Source organism: Calliphora vicina, chromosome 5 (genome assembly GCF_958450345.1).
Source record: "Calliphora vicina chromosome 5, idCalVici1.1, whole genome shotgun sequence".
Lineage (NCBI taxonomy): Eukaryota > Metazoa > Arthropoda > Insecta > Diptera > Calliphoridae > Calliphora > Calliphora vicina.
This window is the reverse complement of record NC_088784.1, coordinates 44,324,546-44,344,380: the sequence shown is the minus strand read 5'-3', so window position 1 is coordinate 44,344,380 and position 19,835 is coordinate 44,324,546. Positions and strand designations below refer to the sequence as shown.

The 19,835-nt window shown below is 28.7% G+C and overlaps 1 protein-coding gene across 2 annotated transcripts in view; it reads right to left on the bottom strand.

The window, feature by feature from the left end:
- LOC135962032 (uncharacterized) overlaps positions 1-19,835 on the bottom strand; it is a 181,861-nt gene that overhangs the window by 148,346 nt on the left and 13,680 nt on the right. For both annotated transcript variants that reach the window (XM_065513758.1, XM_065513760.1), the window contains exon 2: positions 3,488-3,568. In XM_065513758.1, coding sequence (XP_065369830.1) covers positions 3,488-3,548 — 61 coding nt within the window. In that variant the 5' untranslated portion in view covers positions 3,549-3,568. The remainder of the gene's footprint in view (positions 1-3,487; positions 3,569-19,835) is intronic.

The following is a 19,835-nucleotide window of genomic DNA, read 5'->3' as shown; positions in this document are numbered from 1 at the left end:
GGAATTTGTAGGTCCCATTTTAATAATTTAACCTGGAGTACTCCTTGGCTACGGCCGCGTCAAATTTTATCCTGATCGGATCAGCCGTTTAGAAATGACAGATTTATTTCCAAAAAATTTTGATTCTGCCCAACTGTGCATTGGGTGTGTTTACTGATATGTTGTTATACACTTAGCAATAACAGCAACTAATAGCATCAATTGAAGAAATGTCAATTGTGCTATAGCACAACCAAAGAAATGTGTACTGTTGCTAGAAAAGTTTGCCAGCACAACAAAATAAAACGAATGGCGTGCAATATTAGCACGACAAAAAAATGTGTGTGCTACTAAAGCACGAACATATATTTTTGTGGATATGCAATGGATTGTGTTTGCTACTAAAAATTGCAGACTAGCATTGCAATTTTAATAGTAATACGAACGAACAGTATGAATATTTATATTAGTTGATTGTGATGAAATGAGATAATTGCATATTTATTGCATAGTCAAAAGTAAGAAATATGTTGCTAGAGCTGAATATCGAAACCCTGTGTATATCATATGTAGACACATTATGGAAATATAACTTTTGCGATATAATTCTTAAAAATTTAAACTTTTTAAAATTACCGTACAAATGTAGAAATTACCTGCCTACCGTACGGAGGACTAAATTACCGTACAATACGGTAATTAACGTACGGTTAACATCACTGAACGGACAGTTTATTGGGAATTTCCGAAATTTTTAAATAAAATGAGTTTAATTTGAAAAGAGCTGTGAAGACCATTTTTATGCTCGAATAAGCTCTGTAATAATAGCTCTGTTCAATAACTAAAAGTTGTTACTACACGCAGAGAAAAAATATAATTGGGCATGGTTACTGTAACCATTTATATAGTGTTACAAGTTTTTTAACTATATTATAGTCACAGTAACCATTTACATGATTGTGGTAACCATAATATGGTTAACTTACTATTCACATGATTGTCTCAACCATATATATGGTTACAGTAAACATATATATGTTTGTGGCAACCATATTTATGATGAATACTTTTATCATAATATGTTGTTCTCAGATTATGATAAGCCTTAAGCCGAGAGCACCATAATATGATAAGTCCTTCATCATATAAATGGTTGTCACAAACATATATATGTTTACTGTAACCATATATATGGTTGAGACAATCATGTGAATCTTAGGTTACCACAATCATGTAAATGGTTACTGTGACTATAATATAGTTAAAAAACTTGTAACAATATTGAAATGGTTACAGTAACCATGCCCAACTATATTTTGTCTCTGCGTGTAGTTAGTAACAGTTGTTACTGGAGAAGCGTTCATTAACTCAAAAAAACTTGCAAGTAGAGGAAAAATCAAGAGCGTATAAATTTTAGAGACAGTTCTCTCGTTGCAAACTATTACAAGTTCTATTTTGAACTCGTAATAGTTAGCAGCTTATATTTCATATGTTTTGTGTTATTGTTTATTTATTTACAATTTTATTTTTGTGGTGAATAATGTAAAAAAAAAGAATTTTTTAATAAAATTGAAGAAAATGTGAGTATTTATACATTTTAAAAGGAATAAAATAAGAAAATTGTGTGTATAAAACAATTGTTACGGGAAAAGCGTTCATTAATTAATTTTAAATTTCGTTGCAAGTATTTACTGGGAAAGTAAATGAACAGACCTAATATGTTTCAGAAAATAATAAAAATATTGTACATTTGTAAACATTTTATTCAAGAGTCTAAGTTCTAAATGAAAGAACTCCCCTGGAAAAAAATTAATAACCCCTACAAAATTGTCTATACAAATTGGGACTTACTTCATAATTTTTAGTTAAAAATTATATCATTATAATATAGCTCCAAAATGAAAAAACTCCCAATGAAATTTTGTTGTGTGTTATTTCATCTAAAACTTCGCTCAATAATTTTGATCTGACTGAAAGGTTTTCTCCTTACGGATGTATCAAAAATCGACATTAATCTGCAATTTTTTTCACTCCCGGACATTGGCAAACTCCCAGAGAAGAAATATAGTTGTACATGTTTACTGAAACTATTTATTTAAAATTTTCAAAAGAAGTACAAAAGTAGTTTTGTTTCTTTTTGCAATATTTTTTTAAACTAGAGAATGCATGTGTCACAGTAAATATTATATTGAATTACTTAGTAAAAATACTGTAATAAAACATATTTTCAAAATCCTCCTGAGAGAAATTAAAAAAAAATGCATTTAAAAAATTTATAAATTCAATTGCATAATGAGTGTACTTTTAATAAAATATAAATTGTTTAATTACTTGGTTTAAAGTGGCTATATTTACTTTTATCAGGTTTTGTAAATTAATAAAATCTGAAATCTCGATAATTGAAATGTACTCTATTTCTACGAAAACATATAAAGAAACATTTTTTGAAATATGTATATGGTTTTGTGTATGGAGAAATGTTGGTTGTTTAGCCAATTTTTGTTTGAAAAATATTAAAATTTTACGTGGAGAACATTTCCAAAGTGCATCTGAAAATTGGATTTTCAACATGAATGCATTTTTTGAAAACAAATTTCTTTTTTAATTATGTAGTTTAAAGAAGACACAATTATCTATCAAATGCAACTTAAATCAATCAAATCTGACATCAGCTTCTTATTTAAAGATAAAAAAGCACAAATAAATTTTTTTAAAAAATATAAATCGCGTTTTTTTTTCGATATTTAAAATAATATAAATTAAAATGTCTAAAGAATTCCAAAAGGTACGTGTTTAATATATATGGTCAAAATCGAAAGGCCCAAGATTAAAACATATTATTTTTATCTGCTCTAGGTGGAGTTCAACCTTTCCATGAATCGACGATAACTTTAATAATAATTTTTTCAATGTCAAACTTTAATATCTTTAAACAATAGGTTTTCTTAGCTTTCGTCTTTAATCAGGAACTTTTGTAAGAACCTTGCGAGAAAAAGCTTTTAAGAAATTAAAAGTGTATTACGTATGATTCAATTAAAAAAGTGTATTTCGTATGTTACAAATTATAAGCAAGTAGTATTTAGATGACGTAGCACTATTGAAAGCATCGAGAATGATTAATTTAAGGGCAGCCCTAATTAGCACTTCACAATAAGCACCAAAGCCTCAAAAATTCAAACACTTGAACATTTTGTTGGAATTTGACTTGAATGCAAATGTAATTATGTTTTAAACTTAAAAAATTTTGAAAATATAAAATATTTTTCAAACAAAAAATATATGGCTTGAATTAATGTTTCCTTTTTACTGTAGAATGCTATTGAAATAAAGTGTAATACAACTGTAATTCAATTGTGTGACTATAATTCAAAGCTGGAATTACACTTGCTTTCAACTTGAATTCCAGTGCTTATTGGGTTCTAATTATTGTTAAATATAAAACATACTACGCGTTCTTATTTAGATACGATTTTTTTTCATAATGATGATAATTGTGATTTAAACTTACCATAGAACGAATACAATACTTCCGATGTTGCCCTCCTCTGTCGGATTGTATGCTCTGCCATTGTGTGGTTGCTTGAATCTCCTGTAATTAATAATTGAACAAAATTAAAAATTAGATAAAGCGCTTTTATCTAAAACAAATCTTCAATAGAAAAAGAAAATTTTTATTGGAGACAATAGAACCATTGCCGCTTTTATACCGATCATTAATTTTCAGTTGAAATGAGCTGAACATTTAAAACTAATGGTGGATATATACTTAGTATAATGTTTGTTTTTGATATACAGACGTACATACTTATTTAGCAATTTTATACATACTCACAACATTTACCCATATATAAGTACAAAACTATGTACATAAGACATGCCCTTAAAAATAGATTTGCTTTGGATGGGTCTTATTTTGTTCCGGAGTAGCTAAACTAACTAATTTTAGGACAATCCGGTAACGAGGATCAAAGCCGGATGTTAATTGAAAGTTGTAAAATTTAGTAAACAATAATATGTTTTTCAGTCATCCGGAATAATACCTTTCTAACAAGGTATAAGATGTAAAAATCAAAGGAAAGATAATCAAGTTATTTACATTTTCCCACGTCATATATTCAACATATGTATATTCACCGCATGTTTTGCGTTGTTTACCCACTTAGTTGAAATTTTAAATTCTATAGAGAAGTTTTTTATACCCTACACCATAGTGGGGAGGGTATAATGCGTTTGTGCAGAAAAATATTAGTCTAACACCCACCTTAAAGTATACCGATCGACTTAGAATCACTTTCTGAGTCGATTGAACGATGTCCGTCCGCCCGTCTGGCTGGCTGGTCGGCTGGCTGGCTGTCCATGTAAACCTTGTGCGCAGAGTACAGGTCGCAATTTTGAAGATATTTGATATCAAATTTGGTACATATTATTTTTTCGGCCCAAGGACCAAGCCTATTGAAACTGGCTGAAATCGGTTCATTATTTCACCTAGCCCCCATACAAATGACCTTCCGAAATTGGACTCTATCGGTCATAAATGTTTAATTTATATATGTATCTACACAAATTGCGCTCCAAATAACTTTTATATATACAAAATTCATGTCACCAAATTTTGTTACGATCGGTCCATAATTAGTCATAATTATATAGACCCGCTTCCAAAAATCACTTTAACGGCCATTTTCACAATGTACGATTATTTCATTTTAACCGGAAAATTAACTAACTGTCGGTTTGTTTAACGGGGACCATTTAACCAACGGTTACCGATTTGCGTTTCACCATCATTTGATTACTTAACCAAAGCATTCAGTAGAAAGTATGGCAATAATGCATACATTTGTTTACGAAAAATAGTGTAATGAAAGATTGAAATATAAAAAATTGTCTAAAAGACGGCATAAAAAATAATACTTAAATACATGATACATACATCAATATATCGGGAATTCTTCCGGCTGGGTATAAGCAAAAAAACCGGGAAAACCTTGATTTTTGGCCTACTTTTGATCTATATCTGGATAACTTAGTATAATTTGGTGAAGGGTATATAAGATTCGGCATATAATAATCAGTTTATATATTGCGTTTCAATCGGCTCAGTAGTTTCGGAGTTATAATAACAAATTTAAGTAAAAAACATATTTTTTACGTGAAAGTAGCTAATTTTTTTATTTTTAAAAAACTCATGAAAAATCGTAAACGGCAGAAATTGTTCAGGTTTAAAAAATATTTAAGCAAAATTATAAATTTTGTTAGACATTTCTCCACATAATTAATGATAACTCAAAATGGGTTAGTTCGATGTTATTAAAATAAACTTAGAAAAATCGAGATTTACATAATTTTGAATCCGTTTATATATTGCGTTTTAATCGGCTTAGTAGTTTCAGAGTTATAATAACAAGCATATGTACATACAATTTTCAGAAAATGAGCGTAATCACTTAATTGTGAATAAATTCGAAAAGAATCCACCAATTTTTGTGATCGATATCTCATTTTGTTCCTATTACATGTGGCTTTGCGATAAAGCAATAAATCTGAACAATTACGTTTTCAATTATTCATGAGTTTTTTAAAACAACAAAATTAGCTATTTTTACGAAAGGTTTATTTCAAAAAAGAAATAAAAAAAATTAATACATTTTATAAGAACAGGTCTAATAATTTACATACACATGTATGTATCATTAAAAATGAAAATGGGTACTATTCGTAAGGAAGAAATTAACATAAAATTGCATTTAGGTACTCCAGTTATTGTGTAGTAATCATTATTATTTAGTACATGAAAGTGCTGCAAGTACTTGATGTAACTATGTATGGATGTATGAATGAATGTGTAAATGGATTTGTGTTTGATTGTAAGTTCTCAGTTACATACATATGTATGTACATGCATAATAACAGACAGAAATATGTAGTATGTACAACATTTCCCACCTTAAATGCTCAGTACATACTTGAGTAAACATTGTATAAAATCGCATTATGCGAAAGCGAAGGTCATTCAAATTAAAACCAAAAACTACTGCAGTTTGTTCTTCAAGTACGCAAAAACAAAAACTAAAATTGACACAGTATGATTACACTTGTTGGTTTAGTTGCTGTATGGAGCGTGCTCTAAGAGGGAGAACTACATATGAACATATGTATGTATGTATGTATATCAGTGTTGGAGGGAAGACTGCGTTTGGTACACTTAAAATTCTTTTTCCCGCATAAAGATTTTTATGTTTTATAATTATTATAATAATAATTCATTCATTCCTGGAAGAATTACCAACATTTAAGAGTTTAACGCAGTCAATTCAAGTTTTATTTTAACCATTTTCCCTAGAAAGTAAACATTAATGTTTTGACTTTTCACCATGATCCTGGTTGTCACATTTCATTTCTCTTGGCTTGGCGTTGTCTCATGTATTTATGTTTGGATATGTACAGTATCTATGTAAGTTGCATGTGTATGCCAGTACAAGTACATACGTATGTATGCATGTGCTTACATGGGAATGAAACATATTATAAACCACGTTACTTACTAAAAAGTGGCTTGTCTGACAAAAGGATGAGTGCTTAAAATAACCCAGTTAACAGAACTTATTACGTAGTCATTTCTGGCAGAAAATGTTGCCTTCATATCTTACGAAATATTGATGTAGATCCAAAAATGTTTATATAGTATTGCATAGGTATTTTAAATGCCTTTAATTTGATACCAAATCGATCCACAATAAACATCGTTGTAAGCAAAAAGCAGAATTTATTTTCTAAAAGAAAACCCTAAATACACTCTATAGTTTATCATGAATTTTTGTATATGGGCAATTCCATGCGAATGACAACCACGATTGAAAAAACAAAAACCATTGAAACTTTTTTCAAGATGATTTGAATAGTATTTAGAGCTTATTACAACATTTCCAGGGGCAAACATTTTTTTTAATTTTTAAATTTAATTGGTGTGTTTTAGGATTTGATTGCACCGAAAACTAAGCATGTAGTATGAAATGAATTTGACTCTGATTGTTTTTTGCTAAAATCAAATTGTTTATTAAAACCGAATATACATATTCGGTTTTTTCAAATAAAAATCATATAGCAGACACGCAATCTACGGAAAATTCTAAGAAATTTTCCCCAAGAAACCATAGGTCTAAAATCAAATCCTATCTTGCGCATTTCGTCTTTTATCCAATTATATTTCAGTATATGTACATTAGAGATAATTTAAAAAATTTGATAATTTTTCTGAAGGTTTTTGAGTAAATAAAAATAATGGCGTCCTTTTTTTGGAAAATTTTGATCACATTTTTCAGTAGAGCAAAAACAGTTGAATATATTGCAAATCTGATTTCACCAGTCGATTCTGAATCAAAAATTAATACAATTGATGATTTTTGAAGCCTTAAAAATAGTTCCAACTTTTTAACGGGTTGTGATAGAAAGGAAATATTTTAACGTGTATATTAGAGTGTGAGCCGATTTATATTAATGAATATTACATTAAATTTTTTTTTGAAAATTAACCCTGTATCTCCTTTGGGTCAAAATGACGCTTGAAATCTAACAAGTAAATTTTATGTTTTTAGACAGTTCTTTTACCCCCATTTTCTCAATCCCTGGTTATTTTTTATCTGACAGTTCTCATACAAAAAAAAATGTTAATTGGAGGTTTAACGTTACGAAAAACGATAACCAGATATTGAGAAAATGGGGGCAAAAAAAGTAACCTTTTTATAAAATTATAACAATTTTGTTAACAGATTCTTAAAATAAAGTTAATTACAGCTATTGATGATAATTTTAAGGATATCTACGTACATATATGAGATAAAACTAAACAAAATAATTATGGCAATATCCCTCATGATTTTACCGTGCCTGCAATTTTAGTTCATTACTCTAGCACAATTTTCACAAAACAAAAATACCTTATAATTTGTTTGCCCATTTTAAAAAAGGAACATTGAAAATTAATTAATATAATTTCTAAACCTAGTGAAATACTTTAACACCTAACATTTCGCAATATTTTAATGAAACATTTAAAATATTTTATATCCTGGTCGGGGAAATTTTATATAACTCGAATATTGTTCAATTTTATAGATATTTAGAAATATATTTCAATATACATACATATATTTACATATTATCACTCTTGATAAAATTTTTGTTTAGATTAAACTGAAATATTAGTTAATTTAATGTTATATTTTTAAGAGTCATATTATGGCCAAATTTTGTACGACGGAAGGAACATTGATTATGGAATTTAAAAAAAAAATTATGTATTTTAAAGATGACTCTACATGATTATTGGAGTTCACAAATTACGTTATTTTGTATACATACTTCATCATGATTGATTGCAAGAAAAATTGTTTACTGGGAAAGCTGTGAATGTGTATGAGTAGGTATCTGTGAGAACGAAATTCAGTTGTATCCACAATATCTGAAGCAACAGCAAACACACACAAGGGGACATTCATAATCAAAGCAATCAACGTTTGGACGTTTTTAATACTTTTGTTTTATCCCTTTGAGTGTTATGTCAAGAGTCCTTCCAGCAAGTGAAACTTTCTAGCTGGCAATCACATGAAAAAGTTCAACAACACGCAAAACTCTCTAGAGATATTTTCATTCGCTGTAACGACAACAACGATGATGTAGCTCCACAATAAGCGCAAATTGAAATTTATGCGTGTGAAATTTTAAAACGAGAATAGCAGTCGGTCGGTCGGTCTCCAACTCCATATTACATGACTTGCTATTCCAGACACATTGGGAATTATCGCTGACCCCCTCACTCTACGTCATTACGCATTTCAATTAGACCGCTGAGTCGAGTGGCGAGTTGACAGCATAAAACTTACAACCACCGAAAATATCCTTCTGCGAGATGTGTTGCAAGCATGTTTACCACAACATTTTCGGGGTTTAAATGTCATAATTAAGCACAGCAAATTTCATTATCATCTGAATATCATTTACACATCATTTGCATTTGCAATTTACATACATTTTCACAAACATCAACGAAATAAACTTTTGAATCCAATCACAAATGTACACATCCACACTCACACACGAGTATCTATGAGTTGAGTAGATGCGTATTCGAACATGAGTGAGTGCCAGTGTGCACAAGAAAATATTATTTGTTGAGCAACAAATTAAATCATTGAATTGAATTGCAATGAAATGAAATGAATTGTGCTAAATAAATCATACACAATAATTGACAAGTTCACGGCAACGGCAAATTCTTTGGAAAATCAATAAAAACTATTTGATCCTGATTACAACTTCAGCAGTGCGTTGTTAATGAATTGTACCCAAATGCTGCGGTTTTTAATTTTTTTGCTTCAAAGTTTATATGAAATATATTTCCTGTGGTCGGTTTCCAGCTTAGTTATTTAAGAGTTTAATATGAGTATTGGTTACAAAATTGTTTCATATTTCATATTTTTAATATTCACATACATACTGCACAATAATTGATAATTGATAAACTGAAATTTAAGCGTAAATAATGCAAACTCTCTTTAACTTTTCTCAGTCAACCTAGAAGCTTTATTTCGACAAAACAGGAGTCCACTCGGAGCATCTTACAAATTAGCTTCTAATGTTGTGGTCACAGTATCATGTTATGATGGATTTACGAGACTTTGGAGTACGGAAAGGTGGCAATTGCTTCCACGCCATGGTGTTTGTTGTTGGTAAAGAAGGATTGGAAGGTTAGACGGATTTGACTATTTGATCTCAAACACATGAGCTAGAATTGGAAACTGGTATTTTTATTTTAAATGTTTATTGACCTTTAATAATTGTATTGATTTAAATTATAGTATAGAGTTAAAACCAAATTTGTTTAATGCAATCCATAAATACATAAAGGGTGAGTCAGAAAAAATATATACACACTATTCCAGTTAAAACTTATCCTTGGTAAAACAAATTATTATTTTTTTAATCACGTTAGCTTGTAAAAATATGTCAGATATTATCTTTTCTAATTCATTAATTGTCAAAAGTAATTTCGGTCAAAATGGATACCGAAAAAAGTGCATACTTAAAAAAATAATTAAAGTTTTCAAAAAATCCAATATGAACATTCAAAAAACTAGCACAAGATATGAAGGTTCATAACAACTCTTTAACAGAGCACCGAACACTTCTATCAGCTCGAAAAGTTAAATTATCTGATTATTTTGTACGCAGAGCCAAAGCTAATGCTGGTTTGAAGTTGTATAAAGTTCAGAAAGTTCCAGATCGCAATGCGGTAAATAATTTAGAAGCAAAAGAACGAGCGAAAAAATAATGTCAATTTTGTATATTGAGTATACATATATTTCAATGTAAAAAATATCAAAGATCGCGGTGTTAAAAATTCAAAAAGAAAATAATATGAGGACACCTATTCTCTCCACTATATTCGTGCAAAAAATTATTATATGAATTTATATGAAAAAAACGTACTTTTAATAACGTTTTTATTTATAACTCCTGAAATAATCGAGTCTAAATCGAAATCCTCATACCATTTTCTTTTTGAATTTTTAACACCGCGATCTTTTATATTTTTTTACATTGAAATATATACTCTGAAATTTGACCTTTAACCTTTTGAAAGTAAACAATTTTATTCACATCATTTTAAGGACAATATCTTTGCCTGCAAAATGGAGTCAAAAATTATGTTGGACTTTGAGTAGCTTCGAAGTTATGGCAATTATGTGTATATAATTTTAGGCAATTATAACAAATTTCGGAACAGTGATGTTAGGCTTTTTCGTCAAATTCGTCACAAAAATTTTAAAATATAGTCATAAAATCGTCAAGACTTAAAATTATGTTGCATTCATTCGATTCAATATTTTTAAAATTTTATTTCTTTAAATTAAAAGCTTATTGATGCATCGAATTTAACACAGATAAATTAAATTAACAGTATTTGTAATTCGGTACAGTGTTTTTGTTACTAAATTTTTAATAATATTCATATAAAAACAATCGGAAGAACTATTTTTGAAATAGTCTTTTACAAATAACAATTCTTCAAGGGTTTTTGTCTCAAAGAATTTCTTGTCTTAGTTTTATTTATATTTATTTGGCTAAATATACTGATGAATTTTGTAAAACTATTAAGTCATTTACAAAATCACATATTTAAATTCGGAAGCGCTGGTTTATTGTTTGATAACTAATATTAATATCGAAAGAACTTTCATTAAAATGTACTAATCTTTATTACTTTATTTCCTTTTCCATAATTTGAATTTCTATTTAAATAAAAGCCTTTGAATGAAGCTAAAGAATTAGATGTTGGGAACTATGTATGGAGTGAATGGCTGGTTATTTTTAATTTAAAATTAAATTATTAGTGAATTATGCTCACATTGAATTAATTCGAAGCTCTGGGGCCGAATTACCGCATTCGATATCGAGTAAAGTGCATAGTAATTTTGTCATTTGAGATTATGGGAATCGATATCGAGCAAGAATTTAGATATCGAAATTATTTTTCGATACGATAGCTCGTTCGTCTCATAGTCTCAGCGGATATAGAAAGAAGAAACTGTGGCCTATCGAATGGTATATATGCTATTTAAATAGCCTTAAGAAATCTTAATGTATTTCTCAAGCAAAAACATTCTTTTTATTGTACCCGACAACACCTACCAGAAAAATAGTTCATTCCCGACCTATTTCGTGAGGATATTTGTATGCGGACTAGGTGAAGTAATGGAGCGATTTGAACTAATTTTAATAGGCTTCATTGGGCCTACAGGTCTTAAAAATTGTGACCTGTACTTTGCTCATAAAGTTTACATGTCACTAATAACTAAAATGGAACAAGTGCAATGGAACAATGGAATAAATTGCCATAAATAGGCCAACGCTATGTCATTGTACCATGTTCGATTCATATAAAGTGTTAGAATTAGAACCGGCCCTATCATGGAACTAGTTCTATGTAACTTCCTTTCCCTCTATGGAGTATGTTTATATCAAATGAAACTTGAGTGACATTCTATTTTAAAAATTGCGAATTGTACAAGACTTAGTTAAAGTTGTAGATTTTTGGCAAACATTTGTTATGATCAAACATTTTCAATGTTTTTCAATGGCAACACTGATGCCCATTTTATTTACTTACATATTTATATGTGCTCGCGAGTATGCTCTTGTATTTGAATTATATTTGAAAGGAAACAAACAATGTCTGACGTTCATACTAATTCTCAGCAAAATATTCAAGTACGAGTTCATTATTTGAATTGTTTTTGTTTTGAAATTTAATTGAACGCGAATAAGGTGAAGATTGCAAGACAACTTGAAGAAATTGTGAGGTTTTATTTGTGTTTCTCTCTTTAATGTGTTGTTGTGATCGTATACGAAACAAATCAAATAAAAATAAAGTTTGTCTACAAAAACAGACACAAAATGTTTTAGTACTCACATCACAATCAGTTAAAAAGGTTTTGTTGTAGTACAATACTTAAGTACGTACATACATATATACATTAGGGTGGAGCGAATTTTTCTTTCGAAATCGCTTTGGAATACCTGTTAAAAATTGCTTTTTTAACTCCTAAATATACACAAAAAATTTCGTTTGGAGGATGGTAGGGTAGAAGGTGGATCATGTGCCATAGGGACACATCTGCCAACACCGAATAACTTAAAAACCGAGTAATCGATTTTGTTACATTATCAAGTTATGTATTCATTTATCGATTATTTATCATCCCTGAAAGTTTGAAAGTTTAATTTTACATATGATGTGAGCCAGGCGCGATTAATGATTTTTCAACAAGCTGTGAAAATATTTCAGCGTGCAAATTTTTTGTGCTAATTTCTTTAGTTTTTTTGAAAAAAACTTTATATTAAACCTCAAAACTCCCCCTGAGGCACATACGCCAGATACAAGTAATCCCTGTGAAGTAGAGCAACATGTTGATAAAATATGGAAAAAATCAGTCACAATTTGTTTAAATTTTTTTGCAAAGTTATGTGACATAAACAATAAATATATACATATTTTTTGATTTTTTTGTCTTATTTTACAAATGACAAATCTGCCCCATCCCTATGGCGTATTTACCCCATGGGTGGGGTGGTTTCGCCGTTTTTCAAAACCGCCGATCAAAACTAAAGCCAACATATCTAAGTATACGAAACAAGAAAAAAATTAAGAATATGTATCGTGGTTTTAATTTGAGAACGCTATGGTCCCCCTTCTACCCTATATATAGAGGTGGCCCAACATCATTATAATAATAAAAAAATAAATGTCTCTAGAAAACGGGGGGAGTGGAAGTCCCCAATGCCCTCCTTATGTAATGTAGTCTTGGATGTGCTCTATCAGTAAAAAAAATAACCAAGTGATTAGGACCACTTGCCTAAGCTACAAGTAGGATTTTGTGGATTGGATTGGGTATAAAAATACCCACTTAGGCATATGTGGATTGTAAAACATATGAATTTAATTTTTCAAGTAAAAATGTATTTTTTTAATTATTTGATATAATTATATTAATCTAACAATACATAAAAATATTTATATTCAACATAAACTAAAGTTTACAAAGTATAAGGTTGTTTAATGACAATATGAAAAATAGGTAATTTTTCTGATTTTCAATTGTGATGGGCACCTCAAAACAGGTAAATAATCATTCGTACGTTTAACTTACTCATTAAAAGGCAACTTTATATCGCTATGCCATTGAAAACTAAAAAAAAAAAATCATACATTATCGCTCCACCCTAATATACATATGTATGTAGATAAAATCGAAATGAATTATTTTACATTATTTATAATTGTAAATCAATTGACAACAAAGCATTTTTGAAAACTAAACTCACAGAAAACATTTATGGTATTTGGGACAGTGTTGCTAAGTATATTCTAAGGAAACCCTCTAAAACTGAAAAATATACCCTAAACCATAGAAAACACATAGAACGGAAGGAGAAAGAAATGTCAATGAAAAAAATTAATCTCTTTTTCACACATATGTACGTCTGATACAATAACAAAATACATGGCAATACATTCTCATCAATTAGGTATTTGACAACAGACTTAGGTTTTTTCTCTCAGTTAGCTATCTTGTTGTCATCTATGTCCTAAGCCCTGATTTTATACAGAGATAACAGTATACCAAAAAAAAACTTATGTACAAATAATCACTTTGTAACATACAGATATTAAAGAAGATCTAATGCTCTTCAGCTTCTAACAGTAGAACAAAAATATTAAAATTTGGTTGATTAATCAAAATAAGCATTAATGTTAGTTTAAAACCCCAAAAGCTTTCTATTATTGGTTCCATATAAATGAAGACTATCGAAAGTAGAACGATTAAATCATGTGGATTTGATTTACAGAACCCCGAAAAATATATGAATTCGTCAAAGCCAAATTTTCCCCTAACGGATTTCTTATAATATAGAATTCTGTCAAGACGTGGAAAATCCTACACTTGGCAACACTGATTTTTGAATACTTATACGACAACATATATTTAAGTTTGAATATTTAATTATTGAAGCAGACTTTGCGGTCATAGTGTCATTGTTTATGGATGTTTGGAACTGTCCACTTGCGTTCTGTTTTATTTTAGTTAAACTTTGTTGGTATATTTTGCAGTGTACAAAATATTTATTTCCTGTTTGTGTAAAAAAAAGTTAATAGCTTTAACTGTAATCTTTAAAACATTAGTTATTATTTTGACCAAACAGCACACTTTTAAAATTATATTGTACATCTTTGGTTCAAAATATATAAAATTATAAAATTGGTTATACAATGCAATTTTCTGATGAACTTTTGGAAACCTCATTTGCATTATAAATTGGCCATAATTATCACTCAAATGCATCTTATATCAATAAAATCTGATTAAGCAGATATAAATATGAAAAATTACAAACTACGTAAATGTTCTTACTTTTTTTTTATTAAAATCGTTAATAAAATCAAGAAATTTTTGAAATATAAAAAATAAAAATGGCAAATACAAATGGTATGTGTTTACTGAATATAATTAAAAAATATGTGTTTTTTATCTATACTGGAAATACATGATATATGTATGTAAGCCAGAGTGCTCCAAGATTGTATGGACGAAAAAAATTTTCTAGGTACAGGCTAGAATTGTTCTATGTATTGTAGAAACACGTTGTGTAAAATATTAGGGTGATATACAGGCCGCCCCCTAGAATTGTTCTATGTATTGTAGAAACACGTTGTGTAAAATATTAGGGTGATAGGATAGCGTTAACTGGTGCCGCAACGACGAACAGTGGCGACATTTGAGTGTTTTCGTTGCAAAAATCATAACTTTTGAACCAAATAAGATAATCAAAAAATTTAAATGGAATATGATAGATATCACAGAGGAACAAAATTGAAAATGTTTCTGATAAAACATGTATGGGACATTTCATAGTAAAAACTATCTTTAGTTTTTTTTGAGGAGCTCTTGTTTCTAAGATATCGCGGTTTTAATTTTTTTGGTTATTCTGTATTTTTTTCTCTTTTTGTTGGATTATTTCATAAATGGAGACTAAAATTAAAAACGCAATTTTGTACTGGTATTCTACATAATATTACTTTTCTTTGACATCAATTTTGTTCATCTAAATTTCAGGATATATTGGTGATGATATCGCAAGGATTTTGAAAATTAACTTTATTCAGTTTCATCCCTATAAGTTTGACCTATGGTAAAAGGGTACAAAATTTGTCCACTATATACAATAAAAACATATCAATAAACTAATTTATATAAAAATATTGAAAATTCTCTGAAAATATACTAAACTATTTGGCAAGTAACTCAAAGTTTTATAATATTTTTCATATGTATTTCGTATTAAAAAAATTATACAAATGTCCGTAACTTGAATGTTTTACACCTGCAAGATTATACATAAACTAAAGATTTAATTTTGTAGATTAGCGTGATCACAAAATATCTTCGAATTTTTTATAAATTACAATAAAAACCTAATTAAACTATCAATATTTCGGTTAGGTAAGGGTCCGTTTTTCTGTAATTGACAGCGAACGCCTAGTATGTTTTGTTACATTTGAGGCGAATATACGTTAAAAGATCAGGGAAAATCAATTACATACACTGTTCTCCATTTGTATTTTGCTTGCTTTGGTATTCAAATTCGCAACTTATACAATTCCTGGATATATAATGTAGAAATAAATCTATATGTTTGTAATTTTTTTTTCTATAAAATACTAGTGTTTTTAATAAAAATGTTAAGCTATTTTCACCAAAAACGATGTAAATCACGTTAATACAAAATTCGCAATAGTTAAAAACGTCAAATGAAGTATTTATATTGATGTGTATTAAGAAATAAGACTAATGACTACCTAAAAATTTATTTATAAAAAAAATGTTTTTTAGGATGTAAAATTTCGGGACATTATCTAACTATTTCATTAAATTTTTTAACTAATTTTCCATTTTAATTAAAAACTATGTTCGCTATTTCATAATGCACAATTTTATTAAGGATAAAGCTAAAAGAGTCAAATTTAAATTTTCCTGAAAGATCAGACAAATGCCAAATCATCCATTAGAATTATTATACTCAAAAAGGCATATGTTTACACAGACCAATCTCATGCAGAAAAAAATTCACATTCTTAGCTGCATTACCAAAAATTTTGAAGAAAAACACCAAAAAATAGGGTATTCAATGAAAATATAAAAACCGGGATATTTCGAAAACGCGAGCTGACTGGAAAAAAACAAGTATTACATAGTAATGAGGGTTCATCAACTTGTACAAAACGTAGTTCAAATTTCGGGCACCAAAATCTCTGTTACGCACTGTAATTGATCAGCCTATGAAATGAGTGTTTGAAAGTGGTTCCTTTCAAACACTCATTCGCCTACTTATGGTTTAGCAAAGTCGAAATTTGTGGAAAATCAATTTTATAGGAAGTAAACTAAAATATTTTTTAAAATTTTTGATTTTTTATGTTTCTTTATAAAGGCTTTTATGATTTCAAATTATTCCAGAAAAGATTAAAAAAAAATTTTTTGGTTGGCTTTTCACGGTTATATGTATGTCACTTTTGAAACCATGTCCTTTTCCAAAATTTTACCTCTACCAAAAAATGGGGCAAAAAACGGGTAGCTGGAATTTTTTGCTTTACATAAAGGAATAATCAAAGAACTTATTTTGAAAATATGTATGGTAAATATAGAAATCGATAGTTTTTTTTTTAATTTCCATCAAAGTTGAGAAATATTGAAAAAATTAATAATTGGTAAATATCGATTTACCTGGACAAATACAAAGCAAACAGTACAATTTTTGCTTATAGAATTAAAAATAATGATGATCCGCTACATAGTTTTCGACATATTGTATCTGAAAGCGCACCAAATTTCTCAAAATTGTTGGTTTTTTTGAAAACTGAAAATCTGTCAATAACTTATCTTCTGAACCAACAATCGGATAGTATTAAGAATAGCATATTTGAAATCGTTGGACAATTTACTGTACAATAGGTTTATTCAATATTTTTTAGGGGCACATGGAATTTTTGATTTTTGCAACCTCACTTATTCTACGGGCGCCACTGTGCGACGCTGAAGTTTTAAAGTGCATTTACAAGGGCAAAAATGCAATTTTGCCACTAAATAATTACTTTTGCAATTTAATTTAATAGAATCGAAATCTGTACGTAATTGCCCTTCTAATAAGATATAAAAGACAAAAATTGGTTAAAAAATGTTAAAGTTATTAAAAAATCGCCAGGCCATTAACGTTTCTCAGGCCACTAGAACAAGAAATGTAGGAACAAAATTAACCTTTTTTTAGAAATATTAAAATAAAAGCTTATTATTGCCTAAAATATATCAATATTTACTTTTATATGAGTTTTGTCTTCGTAGGATACCGTTAACATATTCACAAATTTAATTTCTTTACCGGCAAAAAAAAATCCAATTTAAAATTTTTAAAAATTTTGTTAAACAAATTTCATAATTTTTTTATCATCACATTGGGATTTATTGAGAACATAATAGGGAATAAAATGTAAAAAAAGGCATACAAAATTTATTAATATATTGATACCATGTGGTATCAATATATTAGATATAGGTATTGAATTGCAAATCGTCCCACCTCGATTCTTTACCCAAAATTTAGTGAACTAAGACATTAAAATCTGCCATACAAATTATTTGTTGAAAGAATAGCAAATATTTACTCATAAAAGCGTAACCACTTGTCTTAGCACAAATTTGTTTAACGGTGTTTACTCTTACAAGTGTTTTGTGAGATCAAACAGCATCAAATAAAATAAAATTAAATATTTGTTTTTTAATTGTCCCAAATAAAAAGAGTTTTTGAAATAAATAAACAAATTGGAACATATATTATTTACGTCTTTTTTTTTTGTCAAATATTTGTCATGTGTGACCCACACAAAATCTTAACTCTAATAAAGTCTAAAGTTGTAAGAACAAACAACTATACACTTACTTTCAACCAATGAATTTTCAAATTTGTTTAGCAATTTTCAAAAACGAATTAAACATAACGTGTTCAAATTCCGTAGATAGAGAAATAACGTTTGCGTATACAGATTATTCTTGTTGTAACTAATTCAAATTACTCATACGCTTACTTGGCAATTGTGAAAAATTTTAATTTAATTGCAATTATGTTAAAAAAGAAAGTTTAGGGAAACAAATTATACTAAATAAACAATTATGTTTGTGATTTTTGACCTCCAATATCTAGAGTAGGGGACAGGTGATTTATGACGAATTTAGTTAGAATTTTATTTAGAATTTAAAAAAAGTTTTCCTTGACTGTAAGAGTTCATGTAATCTCGTAGTGATTTGCGCTCACCAATAAGCTATAAATGTCTTGCATATATTTCATAAACAAAAATCATTCGCTGCATTCGCGAAGCATCAAAATAAATGATTTTGTTTTATACAAACAAGGCTGCGAAAAAGTAATTACTCCATCTAATTTTTATTATTCTTACCCGCATTTACAATAAAAACGTTAACGTTAGCACTAACTATAGGTCACAATTTTAATAATTATGAATTAAAAATCGATAAATCGGAATTTTAAAAAAGTCGACTTATTTATTGGAGTGATTCCCGAACTACTTGTTAGATCAATGAATCTCCTAGCATATACACACAAAAAAAGAATCGAGGCTATATTAACTAAGCTTAAAATAGTTAATTTCTTTTTATATGAAAACTAAGTTTTATTATCTATGCTAATAGGTAATTCAAACAATAAACTTTACCTAAAAAAAACTATGTTAATATAACTATTGGAATTAGTAAGTTCATGTTTGGGATCTTCTTCGATGTTTTTTTTTTTTTTTTTATTTTATTGTCAATTGAAAATATTTTTGGTGCAAAAGGGTTTGTATGAAATTATCTAAAAGTTTAGTTATATTAACTAAGAAACTTTGTAAATGCCATTCTACCCTTGAGCATAGTTAAATTTATACTATATTTTTAGGAAATAAATATAACCTATGCATTTTTTTGTGTGTAACAGTGCTATAGATCAAATATAAATTACTTCGAATTGTTATAACAGATATTGTCCAAAGATATGACCATTTGTCTTCAAGTTTGTAAAAAAGTTAGAAAATTTTATAAATTGCAAAATAATACATATAGATAAAAAATCAGTTTTTTACAGTTAGTATCTACACATGTGGTCAAAAAAATATGTGTGTGCATTACTTTTTTTAAAAAAAAGCAATAAAATTCAATAAGTACTCTTTCTCATTTTACAATCAGGAAAACTGT